A 17,326-nucleotide genomic window follows, 5' to 3' on the forward strand; every position below is an offset into this window, starting at 1 on the left:
GCAAAGTTTATTAAAATGTGTTGCATTAGATTTACTGTTAATTTATATTGAACAAATGCAATTTTCTTTAACTTTGTCATGCACTGATGTGGATGTCAAAGAACTGAAGACGGTATATGTTGCAGAAGAGCTAAGCAACAGGTCAAAGCTGTTTATCAGAGAAGATGACAAGATTAGAAAGTACAATGAGTTTGGAGTTGTCAGTCACAATCACTGTCAGTTCTTTTCCTGTTGCAGTATATGCATATAAAAGAGGAATGAAAGTAAAAATTATGTAGTTCATAAAAAGAACTGGAGAAGTATTACAGAAAGCCCCCTCCTTCATTTTAAACCATTAAAATAATGAGATGTCACTCGACAGCTGTTCCACAGCCACATCGCTGACAACCATCAAGACAAATCTATATTTCATGGCCACTTACAAATGTATAAATAGCCAAACAAGCAGCTCTAACCGTCTATAAAACTGCGCTAAAAGGTTGAGAAAACATGGCGGGCAGCAGCGACAAGGGTTGCAGGTAATCAATCTGAGCTTTACAGAGCGGCTGTTCCCCGGCCAGCCGGCTGTGCTGATCAGGGCTGTAAATCACTGCACACGGCCCAGCCAGTCTAGTGGGACGCCAGCACTTCAACCGACACTTTCCCTTGTCGACACGCTGACGGATTGGTCTGCTACACTCTATTAAAAACAAACAGGCACACACGCGCTGACATAACAAACAATTAGTCAAGAAGGTGGTTAAGGTGGTTAACATGGGTTTTCTTCTGAGGACGCACATGCATATGCACAGGAAAAGACAAAAAAAAATCCTATATAACCATTTAAGCCCATGCATAGCTATTATTTCTTCACCTTTTGAATAAGAACGGATTTAATTTTCATTCATTCGTAGTTCCTCACTAGAAATGAAGCATCGTGTCATCAAATCCATTGTGCAATGGGTTTCCTCACAGTAATATTGTTCACAGTAATAAAAGGGATCGGATCAAACCGATTCAAAGACTGTGCCAGGCCTCATTATGGAATGTAGCAGACCAGGCTTGTCTCTGGCTGACAGGGAGCACAGGTGTGACAGCTGGATGAAAGGGATACCTGTTTGAGCTCCTCGATGTGTGAGAGCTGTGCCTCGTACTCAGAGTCAGAATGGGCATGTGTCGCTCGGTATGCAGAGAAATCAGTCTGAATCTTCACCACCATCTCCTCCTGCTCCTCCAACTGCAAACACATATACACACAACCTCAGCTATAACAACCTGCCCTGCACAGTGTCTTACAAACCCTAACCTCACACCAGCCCCGCATCAGTAACAAGGCTGCTTGTGCTAACAGGGTTAGAGACATTTGCACACATGTGAAGCAGTGCTGCCTTCCTACTGTAGATCTATGGAGAATAATTTGGTTCAGTTTATAAACCATACCAATAGCATTATAACACCTTTTTGAAGACCACCCTCTCTTATTTACTTGCAGTGATTTACAAAATTAAATTTTTTACACTTAAAAATACAAAAAAATAGGAAATGCCTCATGTGCTTATACTATTTACCATGGTCAAGACTGGTTTCTGGGAAGAAGGCTGTTGTATTCATCTAAATAAAAGACACACTGTATATAATGATTGTGAAGTTCAGTCAGACTGGATTGACAGTAAGGGGTGAGACAAATGAAGGAAAAGCATAAGATGTACTTGAGAAAATCATGTGAGCTGAAGAAATACATTTTCATCTGAAAATGTACAGAATATATTCAGGTCTCCCAAAGTGCTGAAGACGTCAGTGCAGTCCAGGTATCTATGCTCTCATCCTGTCCCTGTTTTCTTATTATATCAGCATGAATACAATTTGATCATAAGGTACCGTGCTGCAGCCTACAATGAGAAATGCAAAGAATGCTTCCGATTTAAAATGGTATTATGCTGATCCTTTCATCTAAGATCTTATCAAACACAATTTGATGACACATTTGATATTTATATTCAGTAGGAATTACAATAGGAGTCTCTTGGAATTCAAGGCTTTTGCACTAAAGTATGTTCTGAACTTCCTGTTAGGTGGCACGCCTTAGTATCCTCTCTTCCTCAGAACAGTCTCTGTAAGGTTTTCATTATGATTTGATACTCTGAAGCTCACATCTGTATACTACTTGATATTAACCTGACAAAAAAGATAGGTGAGTTTTCCCCCTACGTCTCCATGTCTTAAGCACGATGGCTGTTGACTAGCATGCGCTGCAGTATGGGATAGATAAATCTATTATTCTACCCTGCCAGGGATTTTAGTATTTGATAAGATCTCCATACTAGAACAACAGAAGTAATTTACTGTATATGAAGGTCCTCATTCTAGTTTGTCATGTGCTGTTGTTGAGCTGCAATTGTATGTAATCAGACTGAAAGGCTTGAATCACCTCCTAAAAATAATAAATTTAGACCACAGGTCTCTTGAAATCTGACTTTAGATGGATTTGAAGAGAGAGACATGGTGTCAAATCAGTTTTCCACTGTTTTTTTACAATCACTAAGCTACAATAATATCCTTGTCAAAAATAGCCTGGCCAAATCTCTCCATCTTTCTCTCATTCAAAATCAAAATATAAGAGAGGCGCGATGATTCTTTTCATAATAACGATGGAGACAATACTTCATAGAAGTACAAGACCTTTAGCAAAAAAAAAATGACCACTTAAAATATACAGAAACGAAAAAGCAAAAGCAACAAACGGAATGTGGTGTGTATAGTCCCCTGACTGAGCTCACAGGACAGGCGGCGCAGAGATCAATACTGCTTGTTTGCGACTGAGTGGCTCGGTGTCGCTAATGGAAGTCTGCTCCCTTTGCTGGCCATGCAAGTGAAGCAAGCTGCTGAGCAGAGGAGGGGGTGCTGAGGGCAGAGGAGCAGGAAGACACTTCACTCTTCGTCTTGTTGGCAGCAGTGACTGCTCTCTGACAGGGAAGCCTTTCTTCCACTTCATAATTAGCTAATTATTTCAGCTTTGATGATGTTTTCCTTGTGAGGCACAGGCCTGTGTTTCTCTCTCTCCCACACAGGCACATACACAGTACACACACAAGACCCTCAGCTCGAGCAAGTGGGCAGAATGTACACCGTTTTTCTCAGGAGCTGGTGTTAGTTAGTTCCTAGCAATAGTTCCCAGCTGTTGCTTTTCAATTTGCAGCTCCCCAATTTTCTCATCCATTAAAACTGTAAGATGTGGGGCCCTTTAATCTTTCTTTTACCACTTTTGACCTCTTCTGAATACATCCCAAACAGGCTTTATGACTCTCCCTAAATACCTTGTGCGGGATTAGGACACCAACCAACCAATGATCATGATCACCCCTACTGTATGGAGTCTGTGCAGAATGTATTTTGCTACTTTTCTAGGGGATATTAATCAGAATGCACTTGTATCAGGGGCAGCACCATCATGTCTTCCTTATCCAGTTTCTCTCACCTGGGCATGCAGTGCTGCTGTCTGGTCTCTCAGCGTGTGGATAACCAGTTCGCACTCCTTGCTGTGTTTGCAACTGTCCTCCAGCTGTTTCTGGGTGTCCCGCAGCTGCTGGCTCAGGGTGCTGATGGCCTCATCACTGCTTTCCAGCTGAGTGTAATGAGATTCCAGGTCTGTGTGCAGCACCACAGCCTCTGCCCGCAGCCTCAGGATTTCATCGTCGCGCTCTGACACCTGAGATACACAGCATTTATAGAGCAAGCCAGCCTCCGGCAGGGTGATGCTATCAACCTGGGTTGAATGGCCTCCTCCTTTGTGATCTTGTCTTATGTTCTTGACCTGATTACTTTTTGCTGCCCATCTTTGGTTCCTGTCATACATTGAGTGTTCTCATTTCATGGCAGCATAGGCTTTAACCTATCAAGCTTTCTATCTCCTCAAGGTGAAACAACAGCACTCATGAATGACCCTAAGCAATTAGAAAAAATAATTGTGCTCAACACACAGTAATGAGTCAGCATTGTTGACTCACAGTGCTGGAGCCCTGGGTCCATATTCGGTTTGTATGTTCTTCCTGTGTCTGCATGGGTTTCCTCAGGGTTCTGAGGTTTCCTCCCACAGTCCAAAGACTTACTGGTAGGTTAACTGGCTTCTGAGAAAATCGGCCTTGGTGCGATATGGATGGATGCAGCAATGATATCAAAAAATTATCTTCAGATTCTGTGCAAAACAACCTGGGCTCACAGAGCTGGCTCTCTGACCTGTGCTCTTGACTCCTTCAGGTCCTCCTCCCTGGCCTGCAGCGTGCTCTCTAGGTCTGTCACCTTAGCCAGACAGGCCTGGTACTTCTGCTTGTACACGTCTAGCGAGTCCGACAGCGACTGACAATGGGCCTTGGCCGCCGCCGCCTCCGACACCATCTCCTGCAGGTCCGTCTGCAGGCGAGCCACCTCCGAGTGCTGATCTCGCAGACGCTTCTCACGCTGGGACACCTAGAGACAGCACAGCACATACACTGGAGAGCTGTCGCCTGCCGGACATCACTGAGACACCAGTGTGCTAAAGCCTTTATATAGTGAACAACAGCACCAATCAATTCAATCTGTCTTGTCTCTTAATACAGAGGCCCCTGTTAGTTGTCGTACCTGTGTTCCAGGAAAGTATGACAAACAGGGAAACTCAAAGTAATGAAAATTTATTTCCTATAAGAATTAATGTAATGAATGGGGAATACATTCCAACAAACTCTTTAAGGAAACAATTATCAGGGACTTCTGTGATGTAAGAAATAATGAAATAAGTGTAGGCCAGGTTAGGATATTTTTCCAAAATTCAAAATATATTAATATGTACAGAAACGCACACAGTTTTGACACCCTTTCTCCACACATTTGTCTCATCCCGCTCCTAGGAGTGCTCAGACTGCAGAACGCACAGCCACAGATAGTTTTGGTCAACCCCCAACTCAAATATCACAGAAAAAGACACGAGTTCAAAACAGATAAAAGAATAGTCAAAACCGTTGCTCAAAAAAGGAGACACGTAAATGTGAAATGAAAAAGTGGGACAATAACGAGGACCCCTTTTCCAGAATCAACTTGTTATAAGGCTGTTTTTTTACTACAGGTAGACGGATATATGCATAGAATCCAGGGAGAAGTATTGCATGATCTGCAACCAAAAAACCCCATCAATTAGGTACCTAGTGAGTCTGAATACAAGATGTAAAAAGAAAGTTTGCCCTTGAGCACACTGCTTTGAGAAGGCAACACTGAGGCAGGAAAAAAATGAAGCACAGGAAAAGGAATGTTGGGATGAACAAAAAGGCTTCAGAGAAAAATCACAGAAAAGGGACACACCCACATCAGTGATCTCACATTACCTTCCCTGACATTACTAAACTCCTCATTCAGTTATTTTATCAAACACGGGGTGGATCTGAGGAGCGGTTGAGATCATTGCCAGTGAAGACCTTCAAGAGGCAACACAGAGCATCCACACCTGTGAGACCCCAGTCTCACCTCCTCCTCCACTTCTCTGTGCAGTCTCTGGGCCAGCTCCAGGTCGGTGCTGAGCCGGTCCACTGTGGCGCGGTACTGCTGCAGGCGGCCTAGTGTGTCTTGCAGCTCCCTCTGACAGGCCTCCTGTTCGCCTTGCAGCCTGGCCACTTCTCCCTCGCACCTCTCTGCCTGCTCCCTCATCTCGGTGCGGCAGCACTGCAGTTCGCCCTGCAGCTGGGACAGCGCCCTCTCCTGGTCCTCGCTCTGAAATACAGCCAGGGGTACTGGTCAATGATGACATCGCGACAAAATGGAGACCAGACAGAAAGCAGGCCTCAGCATTCTTTCTGAATCTAGTGAGAGAGGATGTCAGTTTCAAGGATGTCCTTACTTTAATTCTAAACAGATCTTTGTATTAGAATGCTGGACCAAACATTGGGATAATATTAAACATTGTACCAACTCTCAATCTGAAACCCTAGAAAACATTCTAAACAATATTAAAGGAAAGTAACTGAAAGAGAGACCTAAGACATCTGCTCTTGTTTGCTAAACTGCGCTTGTTTCTGTATTTTTACAAGCCTGAGCAGCTAAAATGGCTTTAGAAGGTGCTGAACTATTCTCCAGGCTTTTATCAATGGCACAGCATAAGGGAAAGTATTCTGAATCTCTGATATGTTTGTGAATACATAATATGTACACTCTTTATGATTAGAAGCTGATAATACATACACAAATATCTAACAAAAATGAAAAAGATTATAACACGTATTACCCTGACAGCTGTGAGGAATAAAGGAAAAAAAATCAAGGGAAAACATAAAATAGTATTCTCACTCTTCAAGAGGAGTCATGAAAAACAGAAAAGCCTAATCCATATTAAACCAGTGTGCTGCATGGCTGCATAAATTACTGCATCAATCAGCGATAAGCTGCGGTATAATTTTCTAACTCCCTATTTCTCTCACAACCTCATCAGACAGAAACACCTCATGGCTATTTCTGATGAGATTTTGGGATGGAGAAAGAGAGAGAGAGAGAGAAAGTGCTGTTTACTGAGCAGCCGCTGCCTCTCTCTCTCTCCTTCTCTGCCACTCTGATTCATTTCCAAGTAGATCGCTTGGCCAGCAATATTATTAGCATAACATTTCCATGGATCAGACCCTGCAATGAAACCCTTTCATCAAGGCGCTTGTCAAACATGAAATTTCAAATCTCATTTTGTTTCTAATATCATTTTCATACCGGGGAGGGGGCATGGGAAAACGGAAGGGGGGGAGGTGGCACGGTGCTGGGGGTGTTATATGTAGAAGATAAACTGAGTCATCAGTCAAAATTAAAAAGAGCTTTCCGGCTGGCACGGAGAGCAATGTTAACCGTCTGCAGACCCACCCTCCATTACTCACTGGCTATAAACAGTTAATGCTTGTTAACAGGCCTGTAATGCACAGTACAGGCCAAATCATACCATTGAATCCCCTATTAAAAAGCTAAGACAGACACTGAATCAAGGTTTTGGGAAACATTCTATTTTCCAGACGTTAATACCATCACCATCATTACTACACACACTGCTTCTAATTTACATTCAGCTGTAAATTATCCTGCACCATCTGCATCATAACCAAAGCCCATCAACAGCCACCACTAAAAATGATAAACCTTGCCTGGCTGGAAAATGGACAGAGCTTTCGAGCCCCATGAGATGAGAGATGGGTACAGTGAAAAATAACATATGAGTGTTTCTATTTTAATAAGGGCATAGAATCAATGCAATTTAATCAAAAAATATATTCTGAAACCATTAAGGTAAACAAACGAGATTAAAATAAATGGAAAATCTGTGCCTAGAGCAACAAGCTCCTAATTAAAAGATACTAATTGGAATTCCACAGTCAAATGCAGTTTGTTGGTATTCCTCATCTTAAGTACACTGTGAAAACATGTTACAGTATATTGTTAGTAATTGATGCCTTTTTTCAGTTCATGTATGATAAATGAAAAAATAAGACTCAGTATAAATATTTAGACAAGAATTCAAGGGATGAAAACGTGTGGTCTAGGAAGACCGATTTCAATAAATCTAAAACAAATACATGCTAAATTAGTTTAACATCAAAATGATTTTAATTTGCAAGAAACATTTAAAGTGAAGGGCAATACTCATGTAGCCCCAGACCTACTAAGGCAAACAAATTATTCCTAACAGTTATTTTGAACTCAAGTTAAATACTTCTTAAATATGTTTTGAAAATTGATATCTACTCCTGTATGCCAACTACAAGAAGTGGGAGCTTCAGACTGTGTGTTGATGGCGGGCTGGGAGCTGCAGACTGTGTGTGAGTGGCACTAAGACAATTTTAACCTGTTTGAGGAGTCTCTCTCTGTCCTGCTGGAGCTCAGCCAAGTTTTGCTCCTGCCGGCTCATAGCAGCCTCCTTCTGGCTCAGGATGTCCTGCAGAGTCCTCATATCACTCTGCAGGTCTTTCATCTTCCTGGACAGATTTTGCACCTCTGAACCCTTTACTGTTAGCTGGAAAGAAAACATAAACCACTGTCAACACCCTGGGAAATGGACATATTTCCTCCCACAAAGCCATGAGTTGTGTTCAAAAGAAAGGATTGTTTATGGAAGGTTCTACAGTACATGCACAATAAAAACAAATGTTAGAAATTATATTATAAGCAAAGGTTTTTTCTCACTTTAAGCTCATTGTGACTTGAATGCATACATCATAGACTTTGGACAATCAAATCAATTCATTCACACATGGCTTTGAAACTCATGTACTAGGGACCAAGCAAGCCAGCAGCCTGCAGTATCCTGCTGGTGAATGTGAGCAGAGTTTTGGTCAGAAGGTCTACATTGCACAAGCAATGCTGACTCTGCCCGCATGTTTTTCTTTTCTCAGCATTCTTAGTAATAGATCAGCCCTAACCTCATTCTCCTTCAGTAATAAAATGATAAACAGAAAACCTATTGGGTTCTTCTACAGAGAAAAACACCCTACAGCACTCCACCACTAAGGAAGCTTCTCTTCAGAGACTAAACAGCATTCTTTTTCATTTATTAAAGCCCTCCTGGTTATTATTCGTCTGCTTCTCCAGGACTTAATAAATTCCCTAATTGATTTTTGTCAGCTGTACCCCAGCGTTTTGCTATTTAATTATTCAGCTCATATAAATAGTAATCAAGCCTATGAAACTGCTGTGCTTTTAAATGACGTGTGGCATGTTCATGTTTTCCAAGTTTACTTACGTGACTGAACCCAAGCAAGAGGAAAGGGGCTGCTGTTTCAATTAATAAATCACTTCAAACTGAAACAGTATCATGCCGGAGACAATTCCAGCTTTGCGGACAAAGTCTACATCCATTTGTGAACAGATTATCTGAAACGTATTCTATTCCCTTTCTAGAAAATACACGCACTGTTACATATGACAGAAGAAAAATCTGACATTTTCTTTTAAGATTCACTTTGTATATAATAAAATCACAGAAACACTCTTAACACTAAGCTCAGGTTCCCAGATGTAGATGGGATTCTCTGGGAATTCTCTCTGAAAGGATATATCATGTTCACTATGGAAAAAAAAACAAAGCAAAAAACATAGCTCAATCCAGTCAATTAAAGGCCATATTGTAACTAGGGGATGCAAAAAGAAGAAGACAGGACTGCATGGAAAAAAAGGAAAACAAAGAAAGTATACATCAGCCTAGTCTACTGTACTTTTGGAAGAAGCTGTTGTATGATGTTTGCAATGTGCTTTGTGATTCTGTAATTTCTGTCTGAACCCCTGCCTCCAATTGCACTAATTCCCCATAGTGCAGAGTTTTGTGAAGAATCAAGAAAAAAAGCCTGATAAACTCATCGTGTTTTCCTTTTCCCATCTCTCTCTCTTCACCCGTCCGTTCGTATTAAAATGACATCTCCCTGCGAGTCAAAGGAAACGCCACATAAAGCAATTACTAACAAGCCTGATGTGCTTTCCCCCCTTCCCTTTGTGGGGGAATATGCCCTTCAGCAAAAATGAATTTTCCAATTGCAGTTAGTTCTGCCATGAATAAATAAACAAATGAATAATTGAGAGGCTGACATAAATAAATAACATCACAAACATTTCGCAGGCACTCATAAGTATTCTGCAGATAGCCGTGCGACATGCTAATGATAAAAACAGCACATGTAGCAGGTTGGGATGCATTATTCACCACTCCCCAAAAAACTTCCAGGGAAGTCAAAACAACCCTTCCATACTAAAGTGACAGCACCGTCCCACTTCCTTGTCTGCAACAAGGATAGCCTTGCAAAAAACACAGTTGACCAGAAAATGGTGTGCGTCCTGGCAAACATACTGGTGGGTAACTCTTCAGTCTGTTTTTTGATGAAAGTCAAACATTGTGCTTTTCTCCAAAAAGAAAAAAGCTACAAGCATTGTTAAAAACTCAAAACAAAGATGTTGTGAACCAAACAAGAAAACCACGTGTTGGTAGAAATCCAACTTTACAGGTTTAGCTATAAGCGTAGAACCATTAAATGTTCTTTAAATGACTGTCACCATCCCCATGATGAAGATCGACTGTACTTGGTCTCCTGCTACAGAGCACTGAAGGAATCAATCTGCTCACCTCCTCTTCAGAAGCTCTCAGGTTCTCCTGGACGATCTTCAGCTCAGCTGTGAGTTTCAGGACTGCGTCATCCCTACTGCCCACCTACAGTACATTGCAGACAGATGCTCATCACTATCACATCACTACAAGTCACTCTAAAATGAAACTTCATTTACTTAGCTTATGAATGACACATGACAAGTATTCTTCTCTTTGGCAGGTAACGTGTGAGACCATATTGAATTTCACATCTTCAAAACTTCAAAGTAATTCTTTCAGAAAAAAACAGTAACTCTCTACATTGTTTTCAGACACCTGGAATAATTGTTTCTGAACTGTACAATTTGAATTGTAAGATTTTAAATTATATGTATGAAACTATCAGGTCCTGTATTATTTAAAGAAATTATTTTGATTCTGCAGGGAAAGATAGAGTCATACACATTTTTTCCTTGTCACATTTTTAACAAGTATGTCAACCTTATTTGCAAAGCTGAGCTTGAGCATTAACCTATGATACCCGTGGCTCTGAAGACTTGTTTCCTGTGACTACCCCTGACCTTACTGTATGCCTTGTGAGTTGTTTATGAGGTCATAGTGTATGTATGACATCACTGGTTAGGAAAGGTGTTGCAATTACAGTACCTCTTCTTGTGCTGCCCTGTGTTTCTCAGTGACCAGCCCCAGCTCAGCATGGAGCCTTTGAGTCTCCACACTGAGCTCTGAGACCTGAGAGGCCAGTCCGTCCCGTTGCTCTGCAATGTCTTGCAGTTCTGTCTTCAACCTCGCAGTGCTCTCCTCCTCCTGTACCAGCTGAGAATGGAAAACACTCATTCGCCAATTCACTCATCCACCTTTAAACACCTGGGAGCAGGTGAGCTCCCAAATGCCTGTTACACATAGTAGTGCGCTGTGTGTCAAAACAAATATGTTATTACTTCAATAAATTACAGAATTTTTAGAGCAGCTGAAGGAAACAGGTACTCTTAGTACTCTGCTTTAATTTAAAATATAGCTGACGAATTCTAAGTAATTCAGCTGTACTGTATGCGAGTTTGGAAAGGCTTGTTCAATGAACAGTACCTGACTGTAGCAGGTAGAATACTGTTGTTGAAGCTGAGCCATGTCAGCCTGGATCTCTGCAATCCTGTCCTCACTCTGAGCCACCTGAACAACAACAAAACACAGTGGGCAAGGAACAGCACTCACAAAGGCAGCAAACTAAAAGACTGTTGATTTTAAACTTTTTGCAGCAAGGAATCCAGAATCAACAGTGGGATAGAAAATAAAACAAATACACACCCTGCAGGTGGATAATAGCAGGTTGCTAGAGAGGTAACATGTGCATTGCGTTACCTGGTCCTCTGCCTCTCTCCTGGCTGCTCTCAAGTCTGCGGTGACGTGCTGCAGTGCATCCTGGGAGGTGTGGAGCTGCTGGCGGAGAGCCTCAGCATCACTGGCGTGAGCCTGCAGCTCTGCCCTGAGAGAGGCAGCCTCTGAACCTAGGGCAGCCAGCCTCTCCTCCTGCTCCCACAGCTGAGGACGAGAGCCGTAGGACATGACAGAAGACCCTCCCAAGCCACGCCACTTTTCACATATTTCTGCAAACTATTACATAAAAAGCAAATGCTCCAAACATCATGGCAAACAAGACTGAGATACAATTACTGATTGTACCCTTCTCAAACAGTACATTGAAGTAATATCCCTTATGTATCTTATGTATCATGTTTTAAATGTTTTAAACTAAATCTGGGCAATTTCAAGTGGAAACATTGTCATCTTTCACTGGCATTTTTTTTCTTTATGGAAAAGGGTTAGTTCAGTGGTTTGCTCCATTCTCTATTTTCCAGTCACAAATTGAATAATGTAAGTTATACCATTCAAGTTATTCAGGTTTGCAGAAATTGTTGTGAATTACCCATAATTACCTGTAAAGTACCCAGTTTCTCCCCATTTCTGCAAACATAATAGACCTACTTTATTTAAAATATGATGAAATGCAAGGACATTGTGGAAATACCATACTGCATGGATCCATGATTACAGCGAGCAATTACACAACAGACATGTGAGAGAGAAAGCAGGATCAGGTGATTAACCACAACAAGAGCAGTTTACACTATGAACCATGTGGGAGTCACTTAAAGGTTCCAGGACTAGAGGTGGGTCTTACAGAATTCTTACAGAAATATGAGACTTTAGTTTGAGAGGACTCTACAGAAAAGATATTAATATACCAAAATGACAAGCCTGAGGTGATTTAGTGCACCTAGGCAATCCATCACTTCGTACTGAAAGGATTAAGACACAAAAAGATTTTTTGATGCGTTAATGTACCGAAACATACCCCTCACATGCAAGGGACAAAAGACCAAGAACAGAGAAATACCCAATTTTTATTTTTACATGTACAGCTAATCCACCCAAATTACATCAATCAACGTACTTGGAAAAATTAGTCAATCTGCTTTCTAAGACCAACATGCTAATTGATGACTATACCAGCCAGAAATAAGATTTCAACTGGTGCTTCAGACTGTATTTCCTCTAGATCAGGATGACTGAATAGGAGTAATGAATACAATGGAATTAAACTAAAGTGACCTAATCTGGCCTCATTTGACCAGGTCCCTAACACAACCCTCCTCCTTCTGAGAGATAAGGCCAGTGGGCTACAATGCTGCAGTTACTGATCAGCTCCTACCTTGGCCTGCAGCTCCCCTAGCCTGTCCTGGTAACTCTGGTTTTCAGCTCCCAGTCTCTGGACCTTCTCCTCCTGGAGCTGGCAGCTCCACAGAGCCTCGTGCCGGGCTGCCTCGGCGGCGGCCAGCTCCGCGCGCAGCTCTCCCAGCTCTCTGTCTCGCTGGGTCAGCTCCTCCGCAGCCACGCGGTGCCTCTCCCTCCACTCCCCCAGCTCCCTGTGCCGCTGGCTGCTCTCCTCCTGCTGCCTCTGGAGCTCTGCAGCCTGAGCTTCACTCTGCTCAGCCTGCCCATCAAGCACAGGCACATGGTGTGAGCTCCGACACCAGGTCAGGCTAAATGCCACCCAGCAGGCACTTACTGCCCAGTTCTCAACTCAGAGCAAAGTTTCTTTGCAAACACATTGTACAAGATCAGTGAACAAAATAACACTGTATATAGTGCCTTTCAGGACATCATCTCAAGGCACATACTGTAATTCTTTTTATATAGTGCCTCTCAAGGATGCTGGGACTTTTAAATTGCCCTCCTTAAATTGCCTTCCTGGGATGAATAAAGTATTTTGAATTGAATTGAATTTTCATGACACGAGAGACAGAATACAGTCCAAGCATACTGTAACATACTGTACATCACTACGGAAAACCCAATAGCCCCATATTAACCTACTGTAGTGCATATTCAGACTGTTCTAGATAAAAATATCAGAAATCTTAACACTGAGTATTGGCTTAGCATTCTTAGATGATTCTTAGAACAGGAAATGTGTTTTGAGAGCCAATTATAAACATAGCCAAAATATATAAATGAAGTCTGTACTGTACACATACAGCACTTACATTAGATGACTTGAATCACTATCTCTTATTTTTAGATACAGCACTCCCCTGTGGACAGCTCATAATGTTCTTTTCACTGAGAAACGTACAAGGCTCTTTCAAACTGCTTATTATCGCTCTGTGTGAAAAAGCCAGCCTCCTCCCTTCTGTTCCCTCCAGGTACCTTTCTGCTGTCATTCAGTGTTGTGTGACCATGGGCCTTTGTTCCCATCCTGGTACAATTCACTTCATGAGCTCTTTTTAATTGGGTTTCAAACCAGTCCGTGGGAAGAAGTAACCCTCATTAAAGTTTTTAACAAGCCCCTTACCAGCTGTGACTCTAGCACTCACTCACTGGTGACTCTCACCTACGGTACATTCGTAAATCAGTATCATACCGTAAATCCGTATCACTAAATTGGCCTGGATAGAACAAACTTCAAGACCACATTACAAGGGCTTTGCTGCGTCTTTTTGTTCTACAATTCGTCTACCTGAGTTTTTGTAGCTACTGAATCTGCTTTACTCAACCTATATCTACTACTCCTTGATGATTTCAATATGTATTCAATATACACTATGTGATTTCTCCTAATTTGGGTACTGCACATTTCTTAGCTACTATGAAGGGTTTCATCCTTATGCAGCATGTCAACGTTTGCCAGATCTGGTAGATCATTTCCCACATCTTGGTGCAAAAAACCCAAACAGAAAGCACTGTCTCCCAGTGTTCCAAGCCAGATGCAAGGAAACTAAAAAAAGGTGAAATATAGTATGCTAGCAACGTACATTTTAGACCTGGCTAAAATTAGAGAAACTCACTTATGAACGCTGAAACAAAAACTTGCTAACACCATGTTTGCGTACATGTACAGAGATGTACAAAGCTGTTCATGTATGCTGTACAGAGCTTCTAGTTTCTTCATAAGCTCTCCAAAAAATGGCATTACTTTAAATATCACTATTATTTTTAACAATATTCCAGAAAATTCAGTTTCCTACAATACGGAAATACATTACTAACAGCATTACTAAATTCTACCTTACTTAATAGAACACACACTGTGAATGAGAACCTAAATGCATGTTGGAAAGCAGTTACTTAAGTAACTGTCATCTTCAACATGGGGAATCACTCCCCGACAGGAACGAACAGGCAAGCATTCTAGTCTGCCACAGCAGCAGAACTGTTACATCAATGTCTCTCTTAATGGCAGCCTTCAACGAACGCTATTTGTAATGATAACTGGAAAAGCAACAAAGAATATAGCAAAAACCTTGCGCTCTGCAGCTGTGATCTTGTCCCTGAGGTGTATGTGGTCTTGCTTCAGTCTTTCGGTTTCTTCTTCCTGTTGGATTAGCTGAAAAAGGAAAGGAGACATGTCATGTGCCAGTCACTAGCAGAGCATTTGTAAGCTAGCAGATTTGCTATCCTGTGACTTGATCTGGTTGGATCTCGAAAGCTAAGCAAAGTTGGTCTGGTCAATACTGGAATGGAATGCAAGGTTGCTCTGTAAGTGATGTTGGTGGACCAGTCGATGGTAGTTTGCAATGCAATACTCCAGCATGCTGACCAGATACACCGATACACTGCGCTGTACAAATTGTCTGACAGATGAGATGTTACACCAAATAAAGTTGCACACCATGGCAATTTGATCATTTGGATCCAGTTTAGAAGGAAGTTAAAATGACTGACCTCTAAAAATGTATGCATTGATTTTGTCAGGTTATTACATTTTAACAGGCAAATGAAATATTGACTAAATAGTTTTGCATATGACTGTAAGCAATAAACAAAATATAAAAACATAGGTATGTGAAAAATTAATTCCCGTTTGTCCCGGTGAATCAGTTTTATTTCATTTCTTGCTACAATGAGGTGATAGATCAACACAAAATTCTTACAGCTTTTCCTCAATCTCACGCATTAATCAGCTCAGTCATTTTCATTTTAACCACCATCCTAAAAAAAACCATTGAAATAATCACATAAAATACATTCACTGAGCTCTACAGCTGAAATCTGGCACACAACAGATAATGTTACAGCTTAATTAATTAAGTGCACATTAATTACAGCACAGGCCAGGGCATTATCCAATTTAGTGGATCAATATCACCAATATTTAAAGTTTACATTACACACCTAGCCTACCTTACTGTCAGTGGACTTGGGAAATGAAACAGAAGTTTTAATATATTTAAAAAACAGATTTTTAATCAGAATAAAATACCATATTAAGCCTATCAATATTAGAAAAGGGGGTTCACAAATTGTGTAGAGAAGAGACACACTTTTGCAAAGGATAAAAATGAAGTGATTATTACTGATGAAGCCCACTGTTCTGGCAGTGATTAGGCTGAGGTTTAATTTAAAAACAGTGCGAGACACCGAGTTAAACAACATTCACTTTTCCTTGTTCCGTTTGGAAAGATGCTAAGGAAATTGTCACCAGTGATTATTTACCCACACCCGGTGAAAAGAAGTAACCACACATCAGCAGCATTATGGGAAAGACTGAAACAAGGCACCACCTCTGACGCAAACTGCTAGTTTCATTAAAGAAAATGTGTCTGTGAAGCACAGCAACAACAATCAATCTCATCACTCTTTGGCGGATCCACAGATGTTTATAACAGGGTGTGCGGGAGTGATTGCACACTATTTAATGTGATTCATATTTACCGTGGCCTCGTTACACTTATAATACTGAGTTTGCAAGCTTTTAAAATGTGCCATGTATATGCTCAGCAAAACGTTGAACTTAAGCTTCATGAATAGAATGAGGGTTTAATCTCCCTTGTTATGACCACTGAAAACAGAAAACCCAGGTACTTATATACAGTAAAATAAAAAAACTGAATAATATAAATTTAGAAACGCGATCAATTTGATTGTTGCTTTTTCTTAGAAATCACTAGAGAATTACAAATAGAGTGATTACTTGGCAGTTTGCTGTTCTTCATTCAAAAGCAGAGATTTTTAAACGAGTTCACAATAGTACAGGGTCACCTATGTCAAGGTTCTTAAACCTAGTGACCTTTCAGTCAATTGTAATGCAGATCTTTGTTGTAACCAGCTGTTTCATTTTCTAATTGAACCAGCCTGGGATCAATGAATCGGTGAGATGGGTAGTTTGATCCAATTCCCGCAGTGCAATGGACTGCATGGTGCTCAGATGCATGAGCCCAGTACACAGTTTCCCACTGACCTTCCTGTGCAGCTCCTGCCTCTCTCTCTCCAGGCCCTCACTCTCTCTGTGGAGCTGGGCTTTCATACGCTCCACCTCTGCTTGAAGCTCATCGCACAGCTCTGCCCGCCTCTGCTTCTCCTCCAGCAGCTCCAGCACGGTTGTCTCCCTCTGTGTGCACTGAAGTCACAACAATGTTAGGCTCACAAGAGCTCAAAGGCTTGCAAAATAAAATCCATCAACACATAACACTCCATTAGCACATCACAGTACAGTCATTCAATAAGTCCTCACTTGGCCAAATGCTCTATTAATCGATTTTTCTGAAAGAAGATGCAGATCAACATGAACATAGCAAGAGCACTTTGAGTCATGTTTTCAACTTAATCATGTTTCCCTTTAAAACTCACCACCTACATTTTTAAATTCTAACCTCTAACACTCTGAAATTCTCCCCAGTCCCTCCTGTGCTGGCTAGAGCCCAGGGTATATTCTCCTCGATGGAGAAACCTCAGTCCAGCCTGTTTTCTCTAAGGTGTTGGCACTCT

The 17,326-nt window shown here is 41.4% G+C and overlaps 1 protein-coding gene across 1 annotated transcript in view; it reads right to left on the bottom strand.

The window, feature by feature from the left end:
- pmfbp1 (polyamine modulated factor 1 binding protein 1) overlaps nt 1-17,326 on the bottom strand; it is a 152,865-nt gene that overhangs the window by 18,681 nt on the left and 116,858 nt on the right. The window contains exons 17-28 of the mRNA XM_088938848.1: nt 16,800-16,958; nt 14,862-14,945; nt 12,771-13,052; nt 11,420-11,599; nt 11,147-11,230; nt 10,709-10,876; nt 10,082-10,165; nt 7,817-7,984; nt 5,473-5,715; nt 4,213-4,443; nt 3,455-3,685; nt 1,094-1,216 (exon numbers count right to left, since the gene is read on the bottom strand). Coding sequence (XP_088794974.1) covers nt 1,094-1,216; nt 3,455-3,685; nt 4,213-4,443; nt 5,473-5,715; nt 7,817-7,984; nt 10,082-10,165; nt 10,709-10,876; nt 11,147-11,230; nt 11,420-11,599; nt 12,771-13,052; nt 14,862-14,945; nt 16,800-16,958 — 2,037 coding nt within the window. The remainder of the gene's footprint in view (nt 1-1,093; nt 1,217-3,454; nt 3,686-4,212; nt 4,444-5,472; nt 5,716-7,816; nt 7,985-10,081; nt 10,166-10,708; nt 10,877-11,146; nt 11,231-11,419; nt 11,600-12,770; nt 13,053-14,861; nt 14,946-16,799; nt 16,959-17,326) is intronic.

Source organism: Atractosteus spatula, chromosome 21 (assembly GCF_055471065.1).
Source record: "Atractosteus spatula isolate fAtrSpa1 chromosome 21, fAtrSpa1.hap1, whole genome shotgun sequence".
Taxonomy (NCBI): Eukaryota; Metazoa; Chordata; class Actinopteri; order Semionotiformes; family Lepisosteidae; genus Atractosteus; species Atractosteus spatula.